This window comes from Aythya fuligula, chromosome 2, assembly GCF_009819795.1.
Source record: "Aythya fuligula isolate bAytFul2 chromosome 2, bAytFul2.pri, whole genome shotgun sequence".
Lineage (NCBI taxonomy): Eukaryota > Metazoa > Chordata > Aves > Anseriformes > Anatidae > Aythya > Aythya fuligula.
In genome coordinates this window covers 11,437,870-11,456,744 of record NC_045560.1, presented here as the reverse complement: position 1 = coordinate 11,456,744, position 18,875 = coordinate 11,437,870, and the positions used below count along the sequence as shown (strand labels likewise).

The 18,875-nt window shown below is 41.4% G+C and overlaps 2 protein-coding genes across 3 annotated transcripts; one reads left to right on the top strand and one right to left on the bottom strand.

The window, feature by feature from the left end:
- Positions 1 to 712: 712 nt before the first annotated feature.
- On the top strand, positions 713 to 6,078 carry IDI1 (isopentenyl-diphosphate delta isomerase 1). 2 transcript variants are annotated; one of them, XM_032182029.1, is made up of 5 exons: positions 713 to 752; positions 1,041 to 1,202; positions 2,136 to 2,228; positions 3,259 to 3,389; positions 4,335 to 6,078. In XM_032182029.1, the coding sequence occupies exons 2-5, from the start codon at positions 1,061 to 1,063 to the stop codon at positions 4,650 to 4,652; spliced, it is 684 nt and encodes a 227-aa protein (XP_032037920.1). In that variant the 5' UTR covers positions 713 to 752; positions 1,041 to 1,060; the 3' UTR covers positions 4,653 to 6,078. The 2 variants fall into 2 exon arrangements, with proteins under 2 accessions (XP_032037920.1, XP_032037919.1); XM_032182028.1 differs by lacking the exon at positions 713 to 752 and adding an exon at positions 756 to 765 and having other exon boundaries at positions 1,048 to 1,202.
- Positions 6,079 to 7,955: 1,877 nt separating this feature from the next.
- On the bottom strand, positions 7,956 to 18,185 carry GTPBP4 (GTP binding protein 4). Its single transcript, XM_032182473.1, has 17 exons — positions 18,104 to 18,185; positions 17,263 to 17,433; positions 16,123 to 16,226; positions 15,908 to 16,044; positions 15,190 to 15,290; positions 14,730 to 14,822; positions 14,243 to 14,434; positions 14,079 to 14,144; positions 13,239 to 13,328; positions 12,677 to 12,787; positions 12,241 to 12,318; positions 12,081 to 12,132; positions 11,422 to 11,522; positions 10,399 to 10,596; positions 9,959 to 10,024; positions 8,670 to 8,804; positions 7,956 to 8,147 (listed from the first exon to the last, which is right to left on the bottom strand). The coding sequence occupies exons 1-17, from the start codon at positions 18,149 to 18,151 to the stop codon at positions 7,995 to 7,997; spliced, it is 1,896 nt and encodes a 631-aa protein (XP_032038364.1). The 5' UTR covers positions 18,152 to 18,185; the 3' UTR covers positions 7,956 to 7,994.
- Between the last annotated feature and the right edge of the window lie 690 nt (positions 18,186 to 18,875).

Here is an 18,875-nt window from a genome sequence, read left to right as displayed (position 1 = left end):
GTCCTGAGGGCATCCTTAGAGAAATGCTTGGGAGGTCTCTCACTTGTCTGTTTTGTGATGAGGGTTTATTGTGGCTCTCACATCCTTTTTGGCTCCTTTTTAGCATTCTTTTATTCTAATTTAATTTATTTTTATTTTATTTAATTATATTTTTTCACATGGAGCAATGAACCTAGCGAGTGGGCTGTGCAGCAGATGGTTTATTTTATTTTATTTTATTTTATTTTATTTTATTTTATTTTATTTTATTTTATTTTATTTTATTTTATTTTATTTTATTTTATTTTAAATTATTCTTGTGGTGCTGCCCGGTTTCACCTTGCCCCCACCCCACGCCCCCCTCACGAAGCCCTGCCCCCGTGCGGCCCGCCCGCCTCAGCCGAGTCCCGCCCTCCCCATCCTGATTGGCTAGCTCGCCATCCCCCCTCTCCTCACTGGCCCATGCCACCACCCCTCTGTGCGCCGATTGGCTGCGCTTCACGCCTGTCCCCCCCCATCCCACTCTCCTCCCTCCCTCCAGTCACGGTGGGGCGATCGGGCGATGCGGTGACGTCAGCGTGCCGCCGCCCGCCCATTGGTGGCGGCGGGCTGACGGGCGATGTGGCGCGTGCTGCTGCGCGCCCTGGGCCGCCGCGGGGCTGCTGCGGTGCATCAGGGGCGTCGCTGCACGCGCTGCTGCTGCTGTACGCGCTGCTACTGCGAGCCGCTGCCGCGCGCCGCCTCCGCCGCCTTGCGCGGGAACTGGGCCCGGGCCCGGGCCCTCAGGTGAGGGCGGAGGGGCTGCGGGGAGGGGGGCGCGGCGGTGGCGGCGGGGACCCAACGGCCACCAACGGTCCTTTAACGGTCCCCAACCGACCCCAACGGTCCCCAACCGGCTCCAAGGGGTCCCCAGCGGCCATCAGCGGGGTTCCTGTTAGGGAGAGGGCTGTGGGTGAGGGCGGTGTTCGGGGAGCGCCTCTCAGCGCAGCCGGTCCCTCAGGAGCCGCCCTGCCGAGGGGCTGTGAGGGGCCCCGGCCGTGTGACCCGTCCCGTCCCGTTGTCCCTCAGCACCGTCACCGCCATGCCCGAGGTGAGCACTGACAGCCTGGACGAGCAGCAGGTGCGGCTGCTGGCCGAGATGTGCATCCTGATCGACGAGAACGACCGGAGGGTGGGAGCGGACACCAAGAAGAACTGCCACCTGAACGAGAACATCGATAAAGGTAGGGCTGCGTGGAATTGTCTAATTCCACCCCCCTGCCATGGGCAGGGCCCCCTGCCCCCAGCCCAGGCTGCCCCCAGCCCCATCCAGCCTGGCCTTGGGCACTGCCAGGGATGGGGCAGCCACAGCTCCTCTGGGCAGCCTGGGACAGGGCCTCACCTCCCTCTGAGTTAGGCTGAAGGTTTTTACGAGTATGCAAGTCATAGAAATGTGGCTGAATGAAAGCCTCCCTGCCTTTTAATGTCTATGTTGCAATAGGGAGGAACAAGCAGTTGGAGGCAGCAGCAAAGCAGAGAGATGTGTGATCATGGGCATAAGCTCTATGCTATGATAAATATTTCTGAATTGCATTTTGTTGGTAAAACAGTATTATTTTCCTGTTATAGACACCTGATTTTAGGTAATTTTTTCTAAACAGTGCCACTTGCTTCTTTGCCAGGTTCTTACGGAGAGGAGGCTTTGGTGTCTAATTAACGAACGTGGAGTTCTGCTTCAGCTGCTTCTAATGGGAAAGGGTTTTTGGTTGTCATTTTAATTAATGATGGGCTTTATTTTAGGCTAGTCTTATCTGTGAGTTTCTTAGCAGTTTGTGACCTCCTTTTTTCTAGTCATCAGAAGTATTTTCCTGGAGAGTAAGGAATAAAAAGCTCAGAATTAATAGTAATAATAATAATAATTGTACTGTGCTTGAGGGAGTTCATTTTCTGATGTAATTTTTGCATTGTTGTTTGTAGCACCTTGCTAATTTCATGATGTTTAGTGTATACTGACACAGTAACCTAAATAATAACTCTTTTTCATCAAATCCTTTATTTGTAACACTTGAAAATTTTTGAATTCAGTTTATCAAAAAATGAGGCTGTTCTAAGCCCTGAAATTTTGTCTTCATGTGATTCTTCTCCTTTGTAAAATAACATTGTGTTTTTGTTTTTAGGATTATTGCACCGAGCATTCAGCGTTTTCTTATTCAATACAGAAAACAAACTGTTACTGCAGCAGAGGTCAAATGCTAAAATTACATTTCCAGGTTAGTTCTGAAACACATTGCACGTAAATGTTACGTTTAAATCTATATTTAAAATATGTCAGTGTAATTTTGCAGAGTAACTCCTTCTGAGGCTTTAGAATTTACTCTCTTTGGAGAGGAGATGCATCTCTAAAGTATTTTAAAGCACTTTTCTTGTGGATGAAGCAACATAATGGGAACATGAATTTATTGGTATGCATGTTCTTGGGAAATGATTGTTCCCTGACTTGTTTGATCCTGTTTATGGCATATGCTGTTTACCTTATCTGTTGTAAGAGATCTGTATGGCGTTAAGAGAAATTGCTCTGGCAGCTCTAGAGAATGCTTGAATTCCTCTGGGAAGGACATGCATTTGGTTTATCGTGGAACTGTTTCTAACCCTTCTCAACTTACGAAAGAAAGAGCTTTCCTTCCAAGCAAATTTTTATTTTACAGATTGATTTTTTTTTTCCCCTGACTGTTAATTAATCAAAATACTCGAGTGTAGCCTGTAAGTAATCAGATTCCATTTTAGATGCTTTATGAGCTAGACTGTTAAAGGTGAAAGGTTGGCTGACCAGTTACTCTACGTTACTGATAAATAATTTTTAATATACTTGAAATAGAGTATAGAGGGTACGTTCTTACAACTTTTTACAAACATAAATTGCCTGTTTACTTCCTGTCAGCTGGTCTTGTAAGCTCTAGAGGTATTGCCAATATTCTTTTGCATATCAACTCTCAAAAGCTGCTTCAATCAGCATCTGCAAGGTCTTTTCAAATTGGCTTTTGAAGTAGGTGCTGTGCAGTCAGAACACGTGTGTTAGTGTCTGTCAGTCACTAACCTGCAAAGCAGTGCATGACAGGCAAATCCAGGTACATAAATGGAAAGAAAAATAAGGAAAACTTCCTTCCTCTCTGAACCTTTTCTCCAAATGAGAAACAAAATGTGGTATGTTGATTAGCTAGTCAATGTCTCAGGCTTTTTTGTGTGTGTGTTTTTTTAATGATTTATACATGTCAAAAGTGTGCTAACTGAAACTTCTTGCAGATTGTTTTACCAACACTTGCTGTAGCCACCCACTGAGCCACCCACTGGAACTGGAAGAAAATGATGCCATCGGTGTTCGAAGAGCTGCACAAAGACGAATGAAAGCAGAGTTAGGAATCCCCATGGAGCAGGTAAAGGAAGGAGAGGGGGCAGTTCTTAACAGCGTGTGCTGACTCAGACTAACTGCAGCTGGCAGATGGGGGCAGCATGAAACCTAAAAATGCCTTTAATATTGGAGTTGCAGAGGACTTAATGAATTTGAGGCCTCAGCAGTAACAAAGGATTTTATTGCTTCAGGTCTAACTAAGGGTGCCTGCATTTTCTCCTAAGCAGGCCATCCTGCTCGCCCAGGAGAACTTGTACCATCTGTCTATGAGTCCCTTTGTGATCCCAGGTTTCCTGTGGGGGAAAAAGGGTGCCCTGGGCACCTGGTTTTCCTTCCAAAACAACTGCACTCCCTGGCTGCCTTCTGGTACAGTGGCATTTTGGGAGCGCACAGAGAGCAGGGTAAAGCTGGCTGGTTTATGCTGGCGATCAAAATCTCCTTCCACATTTTGTAACAAGGTACATTTGTGTCATGGGACACGGGAGAAGCTGTGGGCTGTTGGGGAACACGATGGTTAGGTGATCCCCTGAACTAATTCCCTGCTCTGCTGTTTGCACGGATCCCTGTTGGGTCAGCGTTACACATGGTCTGTCAGCAAGCACTTCTGGCCGTGGTGTCAGATAGTTGTTGGGAGATAAGGGGCAGGTACGAAGGGTTGTCCATCAGTGCTTCCAGAAGCGTGCTGTGAGCTCTGGGAAACGTTATTTGAAACTTCAGTGTACAGAAGAAATCCTGTCAAAATATTGTCAGGTAAATCTGCCTAGAGAAATGCTGCGCAATTTATCTGATCAAAGCGCAACAAAAATGATTTTTTCCTAGTAATTATTTATGAAGAAGTGCAGTGCAGCTGTATCTTTGAGGGGAGAAATAATTTATGAGGGAGGATGGTAATAGCTGGTAACTCTCAGCAGTTCCTAGCAGTTGAATTATTCTGCCTTGCTCCTGGTTCTGACGTGCGCTTTGGTTGTAGGTAACTCCGGAGGAAATCCTCTACCTGACCCGAATTCACTACAAGGCCAAGTCTGATGGGATCTGGGGTGAACACGAAATAGACTATATCCTGTTTGTGCAGAAGGATGTAACGCTGAACCCTGATCCGAACGAGATCCAGAGCTACTGTTACGTGACGCAGAAAGAACTGAAACAGCTCTTGGACAGAGCCTCCAGGAACGAAGTCAAGATTACTCCGTGGTTTAAACTGATTGCAGAGACCTTTCTGTTTAAGTGGTGGGACAACTTGCCTAACTTGGACAAGTTTGTTGATCATGAAAAAATACACAGAATGTAAATAGCTGCAGTGAAAGATGCTGAAGGCTAGTAATGATGTGCTAAGCGTGGTAACTCACCACTCAGGTGCAGAAAAGTGGCCCATATGGAGCACGTGTAACAAATAATATTATACAGAGGTGTTTAGAGACATTTTTTCCTGCTGCTTCACCCCTTTCTTCCAGCCCCATTCCCCGTGAGTGAATTAAGCTTGATGTCATTTAAAATGAGCAACAGTAATACAAGAATCCCCCTTGGGTTCATCTTCCTCCGTTGCCTCGTGTGATATTAAAGAATCCTCAGCCTGTGTGTGCCCGGCTGGCCCTTCCTGGCAGAGCCGCGTGCCCTGGGGAGGGAGCTGGGTGCCTGCTGCCCCGCTCGTCCCCTAGAGGTGACAATGTCTTAAACAGCGATTACAAAGGAATTAGGGTTCTGTGCTGATGTTGGGAAAAGTAATCACCAAAGGAGAGGTGATTAGTTCAAAGTGGTTAGGATGATTTTAATTGCAGAGTGTGCAACTCTTCAACTACTGTACTGTACAATTAACCGAGCACATAAAGGCTCAGTAATTGGAGTGTGTGGACTGAGTTTCCACACAGACTGCAAGTGCTACGTGGTGGGCAAAATCAAAACATTGATTTCTCCCCGTCCCCCACCTGTTCGGTTGACAACCAAATACTGGACATTGCTAATTAGTATAATTAACCATTAATTTTTAGGTATAGATGGTGGGTACCTAACACAGGTAGTGGCGTGTCCTTGCAGGAGGGGAAGGGATATGCATTGGGTAGCTCTTCCTCATCTTCCAGCAAAGGCATCCTGCTACAAGTTGTTTCTTTGTGCAACATCTGCTGTGATAATCCTTCCAGAGTCCTGGAAAATGCAAACCTCAATACCAAAATTCAGGATTGAGAATTTGGGGGTTTATACCAAGTCTTAATTTCAGTTGATCAGAAATTCCAGCAGAGTGTAAGAGCCAATCCATTGTCATCTTGCCTTTTCTTCCCACCCCCAAAAAATTTTAATTGATTTCTTCTCTTAGTAGAGCATTCAATCCAGGTACCTTCAGGTCATTTATTGGTGAAATAGGGTATTGTTCCTACTGGTGCTCCGTGTCTGTGAGCTGTGGTTATAACTAGCCTGTGCCTGGTGTCAAGGTAAAACCCAGATTTTCAAATGCTTTGTGTTTCTCATCCCAGTTGTGCCAGCAGCTCTACACTTAAAGTTTTTAGGGCCAAGTTGTTGTATGTTGATCTGAAAAGATTGATTATCATGAAGCAAATAACAGGGAGGGAATAGTGATGCAGTGTAACAGCTCTCGAATTCAGTTCAATCAGTCACATTACCCAAGTAATGTCTTTATAGTCCTTTTGAAATACCTGGAATACTTTTTAAAGATTGTCTTGAATAAAAGATGACTATTAAAACTCCTGACCTAAAAACGTGAACTGTTTTTTTTTTTTTGCAGACTTAATTGCCCCATGAACAGGCCTCCTAATACGCATCACTGAAGCGATATGGCTGGGAGTAATGGGGCACACGTGTTCTAACACAGGTCTCCTCTATTTCAAAGAGCCACTTGGAGCGAGAGCTGGCAAAGCATGTCCTGAATAACAGACATGAAGCTGAGAGCAAAGTTGTGCTAAACAATTCTTTAACATCAAAACATTTAGAGAACTTTAAAGTTTTTCTTGACATTGAACTTATTTGCAGCATTAAAGACATTTTTAATAATGAATTTATTACATGAAGGAGACGAGGGAAGGAATACGAGTGTAAATCCACAAATACAGCTCTAGTATGTACAAGCTGACACCTGAACACTCCTGTTACCCCTTGCACTGGGCCTCCTTGGGATAGTCTTCACAGTTGCTCACAGGCTGCTGTATTTTGGATTTGTGATGGAAAACACAGCGTGGCTCACGCAGTGAGGTTCACAGAGTGCAGCACAGCACCTACAGAGCCAAGTGTGGTGCTCACACTGTCTGCCAGCCAGCAGGCTGCAGGTGCACCAGGAGCTGGGAGGGGCACAGCCAGGACAGCGCGGGGATGTTCCCTACCATGGGGCTTTGGGGCAGCAATAAAAGCTGGGGGCTGAGGAGGGGGGCATTGGGAGTTACAGCATTTGTCTTTTGTGAAGTGTGATGGCTCCTTTGCTAAACAGCTGCCGACAGTGGGAAACGGTGACTATTTTTGCTTTTTTTTTTGTTATTTTGCTTTGCTTGTTTTAGCTCTACTGTCTCTGTCTCGATGCAGGAGTTTCTCACTAGTGCCCTTCTGGTTCTTTCCCCATCTCACCAGGGAGTGAGCGAGCAGCTGTGGTGTGTAGCTGCCTGCTGGGGTTTAACCAAAACGCCCTCTGGTATTGAAAAATAGTTGGAAGTAAAAACAAGATCAAGGATTCTCCTCCTTGCCTTTTATATTTTTTACATGTTTCACCAGACTCCAGTACAAACTTTAAAACTGCTTTGTGTTTTTTTCTTGCACCACGTTTATAATGCACTTTTACTCATGTACAGATATTTTCTACCCTGTTTTTGACCAACTAGGGAAAAAAAGGGAATATTTAAAGTTTGGCAATGCATTTTGCATTGAACGTATACAGATTAGTTTTCAGCTTCTGAAGGGAAAACAAGTGTTGACACGAACTCAAGCCATTTCAGTCTGATCCATATTTTTAAACACTATTTAAATTCATAATCTGAAATATGAGTAATCTAGGTTGTAATCTACCCTGCTCACACTTTTACAGACCATTAGGCTGTGGGTCAGCACCAGATCTGCAACTATTTCTCCAGTTGCAGTCAACATTCAGCTTAGTTAACTGGCAAGCATTTCATTCACCCAAACCCCTTTCAGTGCTCAACACCAACTCAGTGCAGTGCTTGCCTGTCTCCTGTCCCTTCCCTACCAGTTCCAGCCCTACCTGCAACAGGAACTCATCACCTACATCTGAGAATTAACAGGCACGTTGAAAACCAAGCCTCGTTAATTCAGCTCCTCATAAAGCATTGCACTTTTAATTCTGGTGGCAGCTTTATTAACAAATACTTTTTTTTATATAATATATTTTAACCTCATTTTAAACCTAGTTTTACATTAAATAGCAAATGCTTTATTGCTACAGGAAAGTCAGCAGTGTCATTTGTCATGTCTATTTAGAAATGGCTTCTGCCACCAGTACTGACAAATTTCTCCTGCTATTATTAACCCTTAGTAACAACTTAGAGCTGTAAGATCAGCATATCAGAAGTTTCTGAGCTTCAAATACCATGTGCTTTTTTTGATATTCTCTGTTACAGAAAAAGGAAAACAGGACCAGAAGTGACTTTTAATAAAATTATGTTTTAATTCAGAATGGCGCTCATCTTCTCTGTGTTTTACCCATTTTTCTCTTTCCGGCCAGGAGATGTTTCGGCTTGGTGTCAAATATGTGCCTGTCCGCCTCTCCTTTCCTGCCCATGCGATTCATTTTCGTCTGAGCTTTCTTTGCCATAGTCTTGACCTTCTTCACCATCTATTTAAAAACAAGCACACAAATATGCTGAGTGACTTCCTCGGTAACTCAGGTAACCAGCTTTACCTTTAAAAAAACAAAGCTAGAGGATTTTAACAGGGACATGAAATAATGCCCAACATAACCACCTGCTGCTACTCTAGCATATTATAAGGGTAAGTAACAATTAACTGCTATAGAAAAACTCTTTTTTTTTCCCCCCTCCAATATACTAAAAATACAATTATGCTATCCCTAGAGATCTTACATTACTGAAGGTGGAACTCCACGATTAGATTATGGAGTATATACAGATTTTAGATCTCTTCTGGCATAATTGTACTTCAAGAGAAATAAAAAGTACTTTCTTAGTCTGTACTGTTACATCTTATTTTTAAGAACAAACTAGGCGTTTTTAAAGTCTAGAGTTCAAACAGACGATGAAACTGCAAAGAGAAGCACAACCAACCAGTACTGCAAGTTTCCCAGAAGCTGGTTTAAGTACAACTCCACCTGCTGTAAAGGGCAGATGACTTTACAAACCTTTTCGTCACGGAGCCCGGAGACATCCCGTGGTGGGCGAGAGGAGCTGCGACTGCGTGCCACAGATGTGGGGGTTTCGGACTCATCGCGTTTACGTTTCCTTGTGACACTGCGGGACCTTCTGACATAATGTGCCTGAAATTCAGAACAGCACTTTGGTTATTGAAAACTGAACCAATCGGCTCGGACAGATGCCCCATTTCTAATTAGACTAACATGAGAAAACAGGAAGTAAATTGCTGTGATTCATTGTCGTGATGCAAACAGTTACTTTGGATACCAAAAGACAAAATGATACCTGCGGCATTTTGGTTACTCCACAGTAAAATTAAGACCTTGTCACCTGGTGGTCACTGTCTTTCTGTCCCAGAGTAATATTCAAATTTCAGTGAATATTAGCACATTCTTTTAAAAATTATCAATTCCATTTTTATAATATTTTTTTCAAAAGCTCGTAAGTAATGGATAAAAAGACACAGACTAACAGATAGCAATACTGAAGCGAATTTGCAACAGCGTAAAAGCAATGCAGAAATCTCCCCTGATTAGAGCCTGTTTACAGGACCAAGCCCTAGGGAACCATCATCCCACAGCGTGAGAATGAAACTCCTCCTCACCGAGATAGCTCTTCAGTCAACATGGCATACCGGCCCTGAGAAGCGCGAATGCTTGCTTCAGATGGGCACTGTTGACACTCCTTGTTTCCTAACCCCTTGTTCAGTTAAAGAATTCAATTACATATCCGTAATACTGCTGGATTTTCTGTGCAAAAATATATTTTTTTAGACTTGAAATACAAGAAAATGGCTCCCTAAGGCAAATCTAGGTCTCAAGTACTCTGACTGACTTACATCTAAAAATGCCAGTCACGGTATCCGAAATTCAATTACAGGTCACAACATTAATGAACTGTAAAAAGATGAGCCTGATCCAATACCACTTTCTGAAATATCACTACTTTATAGTTGTGTCTCATCCAACAACGCAGTCCTGAAAATTAAGCCCAGTTCTTAAATCCTATACAATTCCAGAAGAATTCTAACAGAAAGCATTGCATATATGCATGTGTGATTCTACAGAAATACACATTAGTACATGTTTTCAGCCAACCCACTATGCTGTTATCACATCACTCAAAAATTCCAGCATCAACTGCCTCATTTAGGTTTCCTGTTTCGTCCTTAATCGATTCCACCTCTCTCTCGTCTCAACTGTGATATGCCATTCAAGTGTGCACAAGGAAATTTAGCATGTAACGGATGAACAATGTTAAATTAGCAGAAACTTACATCATCTTTGTTAGTCATGTCAAGTCCAAGATCACTCATTTCTTTCTCTAGCACCTTCCGCTGGACCTGTTAAAAGACAGTTAGGAAATCATGTTTAGTTTAAAAAATGATATTTATATCTTAATTTTGTCTTAATATGCAAAAAAATAAAAAAAGATGCAGTAACCCAACTGAACAACTGAACTGTACTCTTAGAAATTTTTCCTATAATATGTATAGAATCCTATAAAAGACTCACTTGTATTCCAGAAAAAGAAAAAGAAAGAAAGGTTTCGCCTCCATAACTAAGTTATCAGAACTCCTAGGAGCACAGAAGGAAGCAAGCAGCAAGGGAGAGGGTCAAACATGAGAAAAAGCCATCATTGCCCAAAATTAGTACGTGGTTTTATAAGTTTTTATACAACAATATAGTCTTACTACAGAACATGTTCTATACTTGCCTTCTTAGCCGTTCGAGGCATCCTTGGCCCTCGAGTATCTTTTTCCTTTGACTGCAGGATTTTCAGTTTCTTTTTTTCTCGGATCTGTTTTGCCAGCTGTCGGATTTCCATCATTTCTTCATCTTCGCTTTCTGGTTCACTGTCATATTCTCCAGCAGCTTCTCTCAGCTCCTCTTCTTTCTCTAATTCTTCCAGTTTCTTAGAAGAGATTAAATGAAAACCAAGAAGCTCATCAAATCCTTGAATTATAATCCTCAACATTACATTTTTACATGGCACAGGGCCTTTCCAAAGACAGCATGCAGACACTTCAAAAATGGAACTGTGTTATTTTAGGGTCCCTCCAGCCATGCTTAGTGCACTTAGTGATACAGATTACTGAGCAAGAATCCAAGGGGATTCAAGTCCTATGAAGACCAACTTGATCACATGACATCACATTGTTGTTTGGCTGTATTTGTACAGCTGCCCTGAAGTAGCCCACTGTGTGAGTTCAGATGTACCGTACTGTGACCTGTACTAGCTGTGCTGTTTCTAGTAACACACTCTCAAAAAATCTTCTATTTATAATTTAGAGTGATTCTGGAGCACTAGCAATTCAGATGAACCCAACTGCATAACCAGCAGGCTCTGCTGTCTGTACTCAGAACTTCTTCTTAAGAACCATTAGGTTCTTAAGTCAGGTTTTTGTTATTAAATAAAAATGCTATAAATTTGAGAATTCAGTCTATTTTGTTTGATAACTACAATCCTTCTAGCTACAGTCATAGAGTAAGGAAACAACTTAAGATGCAAGAGACAAGATCACCGTTAGGTCTGAAAGGGTGAAGTAATTTTCCATTCTTCTGAAACTGTGTCCTTGATCACTCAGAAAACAGTCTATTTTCCCATGGCAAGTACAGACAGTGTAGAAGAATTTGTTTTCGTAACATACTGTTTTTATCCAGGAATACAGCAATCTATGCTAAACGAATAAAGGGATAAAGAGGCAAGAATGTGTAAAAAGTACAAAGGAAAACTCACTTTCATTATATCTGGATCGATGTAGTCGAGGATATTGTGACCTTGCCATATCTCTGGTATCTTGTCATACTTTTCAGATGCATTCATTAAGTCCCAGTATTCTTAAATGAAAGCAAACACACAAAACCAGATGTTAATAAGAAGACAAAAACAATTTCAAAGAATGTTCAATGACAGAAAACAACACTCATCACAATAAAAAAATAAATAAATCAGATCCCTCTGTGGCAAAAATGTGACAGCATCTCTGACATATTCATAAATACTTCTGATCCCCTGCCTACTGCTAAATATTGTTCAGTAATGACAAGTCCACTGCAAACTATAATAAGCAACAGATATCCAGTTCTCATATTGATGCTTTCTTAACAAAGTCAGCATCAACAATTAATGAAACACCACAATATAAAGTGAAAGGGAATCAACAGACCAGTCACTCTGTCTGTGACTCTAAAATGGGAAACCACTAAGAAAATTTAAAAACCAAGGAAGAATCAATAAAGATCACCAGTTTTGGAACAGAAGAAAAGGACTGTAAGAAATAAAAAGGTGGCACTGTTACTCAGTTGAAAGGAGTCCAGGTTAAGCATTCTCCAATAAGACTGAAATAGTTAAACTTTACTGATCAATAATAATACTGAGACTTATGTAACACTTACTCTGAAGATCCAAAATATAATCATCTCCCATTTCCAGTTCAAGATCTCTCTCCTGCAAAGACATACACAGCTTTATGTATCTCATAACTGTACATCTATGTGCTATTATGAAGCATTTAAAAACCATCCGCTGATCTCCTAATTAAGAGATGCCACTCACTGTTTTCCTCCTGGGTGTGTCTACTTCCATGCGCTTCTTCCGTGCTATTGCTCCCTCGGGTATAAAGGGCAGCCGCTCCTGAAATTAATGCAACAATTCATTCCGATTAAAACAAACAAACAAACAAACAAACACAACAAAAAAAAAAAAAAAAAAAAAAAACAAAACAAAAAAAAAAAAAAAAAACAAAAAACAGAAGAAGTCTTGAAGTCTTGAATCAATTTTATATAATGCTATAAATCATGGTTTTAAAGTAACGGATTTTGAATGAAAGCACAGGCCCAGGCTGACTCACCCACCAGCAACAGCAGTTATAGATTCAAAAAATAAGCAAATCTCATCATATAAGTTGTTCACTTGTTAAGCAAGGAGAGAATTCTTATCCTTCTTAAAGAGTACTGGAAAACATACAAAAAAGTGTAAATATATAACATACCTTGTCATCTCTTTTGGCTGGCATGGCCAAATGTAATCTATTCAACACTTCATTCACTTTATTTCCTTTCATTTTAGTATCAACACGGTGGGCTAACAGTCTGTCACAGGCCTGAAAGTGCACATGGCAACATAAGGTAAGGAATTAAATCATCCTGACCCAGCAAATGATACAGTAAGTTTCCAATTCCAAATATCTAGCTTTGTATTTATCTTGTGTTTTACCTCTCTAGCTTTTAAGAAAGTATCAAACTATTTTATATGAAAAAGCAGCACAGGAAGATGCATGTGATACTGTTTTGCTGGTATAACCCATCTTTTATAATGAGCTGACTATAAGAAAAAGCAACAAGACCCTGAAAAAATACCACCACATTTTTGAACAGTATTAGATAAGTAAGTTTCCATTTGCAACAAGTCCACAGAGACTCAAGAGGACAGTAAGGCTAGTGTGCTTAAAGCTTGTCACTATAATGCACAGTTTAACTGAGATTAAATTCATGCAAATGAGGCAAAAACATTAGCTGTTCCTTTTGAATGAAATTGAGAGAAAGGAGACATACCTCTGTTTTAACTTGGATTACACCTTCTTCTGTTAGAGTGCTTGTCTCTATGACAGAAAATCCCTCTGCTTCAAAAGCTTCAAATATTTTCTGAAATAGAAACATTATGCCAAATAATTACACTCTGCCCATTTCTTAATATATCATTACATTAAGAACTGAAATTTTAATCTAACATCAATAAACATATGGAACTCATTACTAAGTATTTCATTAAAATCTGTTTCTAAAAACATGAGAGGAATTTACAACTATAGTTCTATCTTTTTTGTGTGTGTTTTTTTTTTTTTTAAGTAATTAGACACTTCCTATACGGTAACTGTAAATGACACATGAATAAAAAACAGTGATAAAGAAAAAGAGTGATAAAGAAACACCAGTTCAACATGTCCTTGAAGTCACAGATACAAAAGAAGTAGCCCTGCATATACACAAACTGCTGCCCAACGGGAGCTCCTACTGCAACTGGCAGCAACTGTCAGTTCAGCCTGAACTCTTAGTGAAATGGCATTTTTGATCAAGGCCATTCAGTCTTCCAACTACTGTAATAATTAATAGCAGTTCTCAGTGTGTCCAACATTTCTGAAACCATTAGCGAGCTGCTTTCTGTTTGGCATTTACAATAGGCAGGCAAGTACATGCTTTAGACAATACAAGTACATACGTTAGACACCTGGGTCAAGACCTGGAAAACTACTTTCCATTATACTATTAGACAATGAAGTTCAGAAATGATCATGTACAATTTCTTGCCCAATATAAATTATGCAAACCCATGAATCTTGCATAGTATTTCTGTAAATTTCAGAAGAAAAAGAGAGGTGGGAGTAGTTGTCTCACCTGACTCTCTTCAGGAAGTTCTGCAATTCTCTTCACATCACATTTGTTGGCAACAATTATAAGTGGCTAATTAAAAGAAAAAAAAAAAAAAAAGAATCATAATCCAAGCTATCATATTACAAAAAAAAATAATGGATTTTATTCATAATGTAAAGCAAACCTACCTTGTTGGCAAATAATGGCTTAATGTTTCTGAAGAGTTCTACTTGCTCCTCCAGGCTATGCCCGCACTGCTCAGAGACATCCATCACATAAAGCACAGCAGCACGGAGATGTGCGAGTGCAGTTATAGCCTGCATCTCGATGGTGTTCCTGTCCTCCAAAGGATGATCCAAAATACCAGGAGTATCTACTACCTAAAACGAACAGAATTAACTCAGGCTTTATTACAAGGTAATTGATATGCTGTAACATGTACTCAATTTCTGGTCCATATTTATCTGGTCAGTATTTATCCTTTTAAAGACAGCAGTACTCCTTCCTTTCACTCATAAACAAGATTGTAAACCAATAGTTTACAATAGTTGTAAACCAATAGACTGTAAATCAATAGTTCCAAGACACAAAAATGCAACTCACTTTCCAAAATGGCAAATCAGATTATAACCTGTTAATTCCTGGAAGAAAATGCAGAACAGTGATGGTCCTTACCTGCCAACGCAGATACTTGTAATCCATATGTCCCACAAAGAGAGATTTGGTGGTAAACGCATAAGGCTGCACTTCTACATCTGCTCTTGTGACCTTAAAACAAGTTATTCACACATTTAGTGATAATTTCCTGAACTTCCAAGAAGGACATGATAATTGTAACACACTTCCTTTGCTACAGAAAAGCTAAAAACTAGTTGTTCTGACTGTTTATTTGTAAGACTTTATGAGAAAATATGTTAATTATATACATGCTATTTTGGAAAAAATAATGATTTTATGAGTGCCATCTGTTGCAATTTTCCATATAACCCTCCAAAAATTTCACTCAGTCTCTATCTACACATTTAAATTTCCCATCCTTTGTATCAGACAGTGCTATAATTAAATCAAATTATTTAAATGTTACTTTATCTTAATTAAATGATATCTCAGGATAATTAAAAAAAAATTCACACACCTTATTTATAAAGCTAGATTTTCCAACATTTGGATAGCCACACAACAGAAGAGTTCTTGTATTGGGATCGATGGTTGGCAAACGAGACAAATGCTGTCGCACTGAAATGTTGAAAAAAAATCTTAAGTATTTGGGATAATTCCAGTTTGAATGGGAGAAAAAATCATATTCTGAAGTATTTACTCATGACTTAATATTTTTGGACATCATAATTTATTGAGCGATTATTTATGAAAATATATCGTTGCTTGTTAACTACAGAAGTATCTACACACAACAACAATAAAGAAACTTAGTAAGTATTTTAAAAACGAAGACCACTGTCTCTTAGCTAGAATGAGCCAATCAAACCAGGCAACACAGCCTAAAGGAATAATGAGCCTGAAGTAAGAAGTAATGTTTGGAAAATGTCTAGTACTAATCTTTCAAATATATGTAAGTGAAAATAATGATAAATAAAAGCATGCCTGTGATCTTTAAGTGAAGAAAAACATTTTATAACTGTTAGTAACAATATACATTTTTGAATTTAAAAAGAGAGAAGCACTCAGTTGAAAAATAAATTCTATGTGTTTGGGGGTTTTGGAACTATTTCTATGTTCCCTTTATCTACATCCCATATTAAACACATTTTTCTCTTTCTAACTGCTATTGTTTGTACAAATAAATTTCAGATTCTCTTTATACTCCTTTGTTTTAGCCTACTTATTACACAGACCTTGCTCCAAGTATTCCAAACTTTGTTTCTGTCTTTTGATAATCGTGCACATTCGTCCCAGAGCAGCACGTTTCAGTTGCTTGCAGCGGTACAGAGAATCACCGTATTTCATCAGGCGCACGTAGTCTTTAGCAACACTGCAGAGACAATGAAATAGGAAGTTAGCTATCAACCAACCACACAGGTAGAAAATCAAAGAAATAAATGTTCCTTACTTGTCAATCAGATTCTTGGCAATATTAATCTGCCCCAAAGCCAGCTTGTAGTGATCTTTGTCATAGAGAACGTTCATCAAATCCGCATAAAAAGGATGGATGTCCTAGAAAAAAAGCATAAAATAAAATTAAGGTTCATATTTTCTTGAAGATGACTATGTCTTGACAACTATATAAGTTCATCTTTTTCTCTAATATAGCAACACAAGTGGCAATGCAACCTAGACTGTCTTCATTATCATCTTACTTAAGGAAAACAATCTCCTTGGTCATTACATGCCTAATTCTTAACACGTCATATTTTTTCTGCAAGCATATCCTGGAATCATTCATATAGTTTCTATTTCTTCTCTTGCACTATAAAATACTTTCCGATTTCATCTTAGAAGGCTATTTGAGTTACTTATGTATTTATTTGCAGAAACTTCATCAAGAGATATTAAAATGCAGAAAATATTTGTGGAAATCCTTCAGTAATGATCACTGGATACAAAAACAGCAGCAAGAATGGGGCTGCAGAACGTACAGCTGTCCATAAAGAAGTCCCACTGGACACCTGGATGCAACTGTAGCTGTTGGGAAGTTAAAGCTACATGTGTCTTGTCAAAGTGCATTTCCAACAATATCCTTTGTGTGGCCAAGAACACGGTTTTTGCTGTCAAATTAACACTCCTGAAGAACTGAAGATGGGAAGCAATGTGATATGCTATTGGAATTCCTAATTTCCAGTAGGTGTTTTGTAGGAAAGACTGACCATAGGCACATAATGACTTACATTTACACACATTAAGAAGAAGTACACAAACACAACATACTTAGGTAAAAGAAACTTTCTTACTCATCATTTAACAGCAGTTTCTGGCCAACATTAGCTGATCAGCTAAAACCTTGAAAATGCATCCTTTGGCAATCACCCAGGGGCACAATTCTGACTTTTCTTAGCAGGAATAAAGTATTTCTGTAGAACAAGTTTGCCTAAATTTACTCTCAAAAAGTCTACTGAGACTTAGTCTAAATCTTCCATGCAGGAAATCAGCAGCATGCTGCTCAGGCCAAAATAAGCTCTAATAAAACCACTGTTGCAGAATAATTTCTGATTCCTGAAGTTCCTTCCTTATGATCAAACGAACAAATACTTACATCTAATTTGGGGAAGTCCGTTAAGATCTGAGTGAGCCTATCGTGGTAATTCTGTTGAGTATATTTGACTTTTCGCATGTAAAACTGTCGAATCCGATGGATCTGGTAATGTTTATGAATGACGGTTGGGGTCTTTCGCTGAGTCTTTGACAATGTCAAATCTATGAAGTCCTGCAATCAAATACATGTTATTAATCACGTAAGCTGTCAAGTTTTAATGAAGCGATAAAGCTTTAATTGTATTTTGGTGGAGGAGTGGGCAGAGCAGTTAGGCCCACTAAGCGATGTGGCCCACGCCACTGCTCTGCAATGGATGAACTGAGCATGTTTTAGTATAAAACACCTGAAACACAGACTTTTATCTCCAAGCAGTAACAGAACGTGCATTCGGAGTGGGGTTTTCCTGCCAATTATTGAAGGGCTGGCCTCCTCTCCCCAGCAGAGCTCGGGAAATGGCCCCACTAATGCAAGCCTGCTGCTATGGAACGAAACTCCTTCATTAGACCAGGAAATAACTTTATTTTAGATAAATGCACGGCAATCAGGCTGAGCGTGACGGGGGGGGGAGGGAACAGATGGGATTCCTGTCAGGGCCAGCCCCACCAGGGCAGAGCCGCGGGACCCCCCTTCAGGCGCCCCCCCCCGCGCCCTGCATGGTACAGCCCACCGGGCCGCCCCGCACTGCCCCAGGGCGAGCCCACGAGCCCGAGGAGGGGGGGGGAGGGGGGAGAAGGCGAAGGCCGCGGCCACGCCGGGCAGCGCAGGCGGCGCTCCCCTGAGGCGCGGCGGGCGCAGGGGCTGAGGGACGGGGACGAGGGGGGGATGGCGACGGGCGCCCTACCTTGGCGGACGGCACCACCGTGATCTTCTTGAAGTTGTAGAGCGCCATGCCGGCAGGCTGCCCGAGCCCCACGCTGCCGGAAAGGGGGAAAAGAGGCCGTGCCTCTCGCGAGAGCCCCGAGCTTCCGTGCCGGGGAGGCGGGGAGAGAGGGAGGGAGGGGGGCCGGCCATGACGGGAGGGGTCAGGGTGCCTGTCCTGCTGCACGCCCAACCACCACAGTCTGTCCTGCTGTCTTATTAAACTTCATTTCTAACTGTTTACCTTGTTGGGAGTTTTTTTCATTGCACGTGTGTATGTGTGTGTACAGATCCAGCTGCCACCAAAAAGGCAATGGCTCAGAGGGGCCGCGTGTGGGGCACCAAGAACAGCAGCACGGATCCAGCAGGGTTTTGTCTATCAGTGTGTGTATGCATGTAACTGGGAGACCTGGGGGTCTGAGGGCCAGATACGGGTTGGTTCCTGTGTCTGGGGCTCATTTTGTGAAGGGGTGCACAGGGCACGGCTGTGCGAGAGAGTCCTGAGCAGCAGCAGCTGGAGCAGGGCTGTGGGCTTGTGAGGTTCACACATCAAAGTGCCAGGAACTGTGGAGATCGGGAGGTACTGAGCCAAAACTACCCGGTCTGAGTGCCCAACACCAGCTACTTGATATATTTTGTACATTTTCTGCTAGTTACTTTGATCAGGCATAAAGGGGACGAGGACCAGGATGTTCCACCTGGTGTCTGTGTTTGTATGCTCATTCTGGGTATGCACCCAAGCAACTTCAAACACA